This window comes from Coptis chinensis, chromosome 6, assembly GCF_015680905.1.
Source record: "Coptis chinensis isolate HL-2020 chromosome 6, ASM1568090v1, whole genome shotgun sequence".
Taxonomy (NCBI): Eukaryota; Viridiplantae; Streptophyta; class Magnoliopsida; order Ranunculales; family Ranunculaceae; genus Coptis; species Coptis chinensis.
This window is the reverse complement of record NC_141461.1, coordinates 38,353,638-38,356,119: the sequence shown is the minus strand read 5'-3', so window position 1 is coordinate 38,356,119 and position 2,482 is coordinate 38,353,638. Positions and strand designations below refer to the sequence as shown.

The 2,482-nt window shown below is 44.4% G+C and overlaps 1 protein-coding gene across 1 annotated transcript; it reads right to left on the bottom strand.

Annotated features, from left to right (window-relative positions):
* Window positions 1–1,418: 1,418 nt before the first annotated feature.
* Window positions 1,419–1,808, bottom strand: LOC147492880 (uncharacterized). The gene has a single exon (XM_086567677.1). The coding sequence runs from the start codon at window positions 1,806–1,808 to the stop codon at window positions 1,419–1,421; it is 390 nt and encodes a 129-aa protein (XP_086423803.1).
* Between the last annotated feature and the right edge of the window lie 674 nt (window positions 1,809–2,482).

The window sequence follows — 2,482 nt, the reverse complement described above, 5'->3', positions numbered from 1 at the left end:
CAAAGCCAATGCGTACTTCTCAATCCTACTGTATCGCGTCTCTGCGTCTAGCATGGTTTTACTCTAAAAGTACACTGGCTTCTCTACTTTTTCTACAATTCGCACGACGACTGAACTTATCGCATACTCTGAAACCCCCAAATATAGATACAATTTCTTTCCCTGTTCCGGTCGCGACAGTAAAGATGCTTGTCCTAAATAAACATTCACCTCCTGAAAGGCTTCTTCACACTCAGCGGTCCATTGGAAATCTGGCGTTTTCTTCAACAAACGATATAGCGGTCTGCATTTGTCCGATGATTTAGAAATAAATATGTTTAATGCCGCGACTCGTCCGGCCAACCGCTGCACCTCTTTCACACTCTGAGGGGACGACATCTCTACCAATGATTTAGAAATAAATATGTTTAATGCCTCTATTCCGCGGTAAGTGACTATGTAACCCAAGAACTTTCCTGAAGTTACCCTGAAGGTGCATTTCTCGGGATTGAGTTTCAGCTTATGCCTCCGTAGTATGTGAAAAGTTTCTTGGAGACCCCTCAAGTGTTCCTCCTCTGACATGTTTTTTTCCACCATATCATCAATATATATCTCCATACCCTTCCTAATCTTGTCTTCAAATATTTTTTCCCCTAACCGCTGAAATGTAGCCCCCGCATTCTTTAAACCAAAAAGCATTCTTAATTGTATAACAGTAAGTACCTCCTTCCACCACGAAGGTTGTCTTTTCCTGATATGGGCCGAACATCGCGACCTAATTATATCCCATGGACGTATCCATGAAAGAAAACACCTTGAAACCAGTAGTTTTGTCTACTAACTCATCCACTCGCGGCATAGGATAACAGTCTTTTGGAACTGCCGTTCTTTTTTGGAACTGCGACTACGTTGGACAGCCATTTCGTGCATTCCACATCCCTGATTATCCCCGCACCCTTCAGCCGTATAACCTCCTCGTGAATCCCCTCCGCATATTTGGGTCTTACGCTTCTCATCTTTTGTCTTACAAGCTTCGCATCTTCCTTCATATGCAAGTGATGGCAAGCAAAATCTGGGTCTATCCCTGTGATATCTTCAATCGCCCATGCAAATATATCCAAATTCTCTGTTAACAATTGTACTAGCTTGATTTTCCATTCCTCTGGCAAGTCTGATCCAACCGATGTAAACTTCTCTTCCTCTCCCACCCCCAGGTTCACAACCTCAATCTCATCCAAAGTTTTTGGTCCCTATGGAGGTTCGTACCCTTCAGTCGAATCCGCCTCCTGTAATTGCTATGCTGCTCCTTGCTCGTGTGTCAACTTCTCCCCTCCTGTTCCGCGGACCATATTTTTTACAGTCACTTGATGTATATTCTGCGCGGCCACTTGATCCCCCCTTATTTCGTACATCCCCCCTTTTGTGGGGAAGCGGATCATCTAATAATATGTCGACGGAATGACCTTCATTTCATGGATCCATCTTCTCCCCAGAATGGCATTATATTGGGACCCAGTATCCACCACCATAAACCTTATGAATACTGTCATCGGACCTGCTGTTACTGGTAGTGTTAACTCCCCCATGGGCTCTGTCATGCTACTGTTGAAGCCATACAAATTGGTCTGAGGAGCCTTTAACTGATCTCTATCGATGTTCATCTCTTCCATGGCCCCTTTAAATAATAGATCCACCGAACTTCCGCAATCTATCAACACCCGCTTCACTAGATAATTACCCATTGCTATGGTAATCACCAAAGCATCCTCATGTGGCGAAATCACTGATTCCAAGTCTTTCGGGGTGAACATTATGTTTCCCTCACCCATCGCGGTTCCCACAACTAACAGCAGTGCGCTCGCCACCTCATTTACCTGCTATAAGCTCGCCATCTTTCTTATCTTGTCTCGGTGTGCATTTCTTCCAAGTGTCTCTCCACTGTAAATGACATTTATAGTTCCTAAGATCCTGGCAAGAGTCTGCACTCTCTCAGCATGACAAACCTCCGCGACAAATTCTCTGAGCATCCCCTTCTCAATCATTCTTTCCACCAGCCACTTCAAAGCATAACACTCGTTAGTGGCATGGTTCCTAATCTGATGATTGGCGCAAAATGGTTTCCCCTCTATCTCTCTAGGGGTATTCCGCGGTCCTTCATAATGCTGCAACCCCTTGATCAATGGCAAGATTTCCTCTAATGGCCTGTTAAGAGGAGTCTATTCTATCTCGCGGTATGACTTTCTTTCGCGAATATCTCTCCTACCCCAATCTCCAGTTCTTTCAGGTCCACGATTCTCCCCTCTGTAGGATCCCCCTCTCTTTCTTCTCTCCTACCTTTATCTTTTCGATCATCCCTATCCACAGCCTGTACTGCCTTCCTAGATTTCTTTTGTTCCCTCGCATTTCTTTGCATTATGTCCTTGTATCGAATATATTTTTCTACCTTTGGGTATAGAGCGTGCAAAGTGGTGATTTCTATTTTAGACACTGACTCGTGGACTCT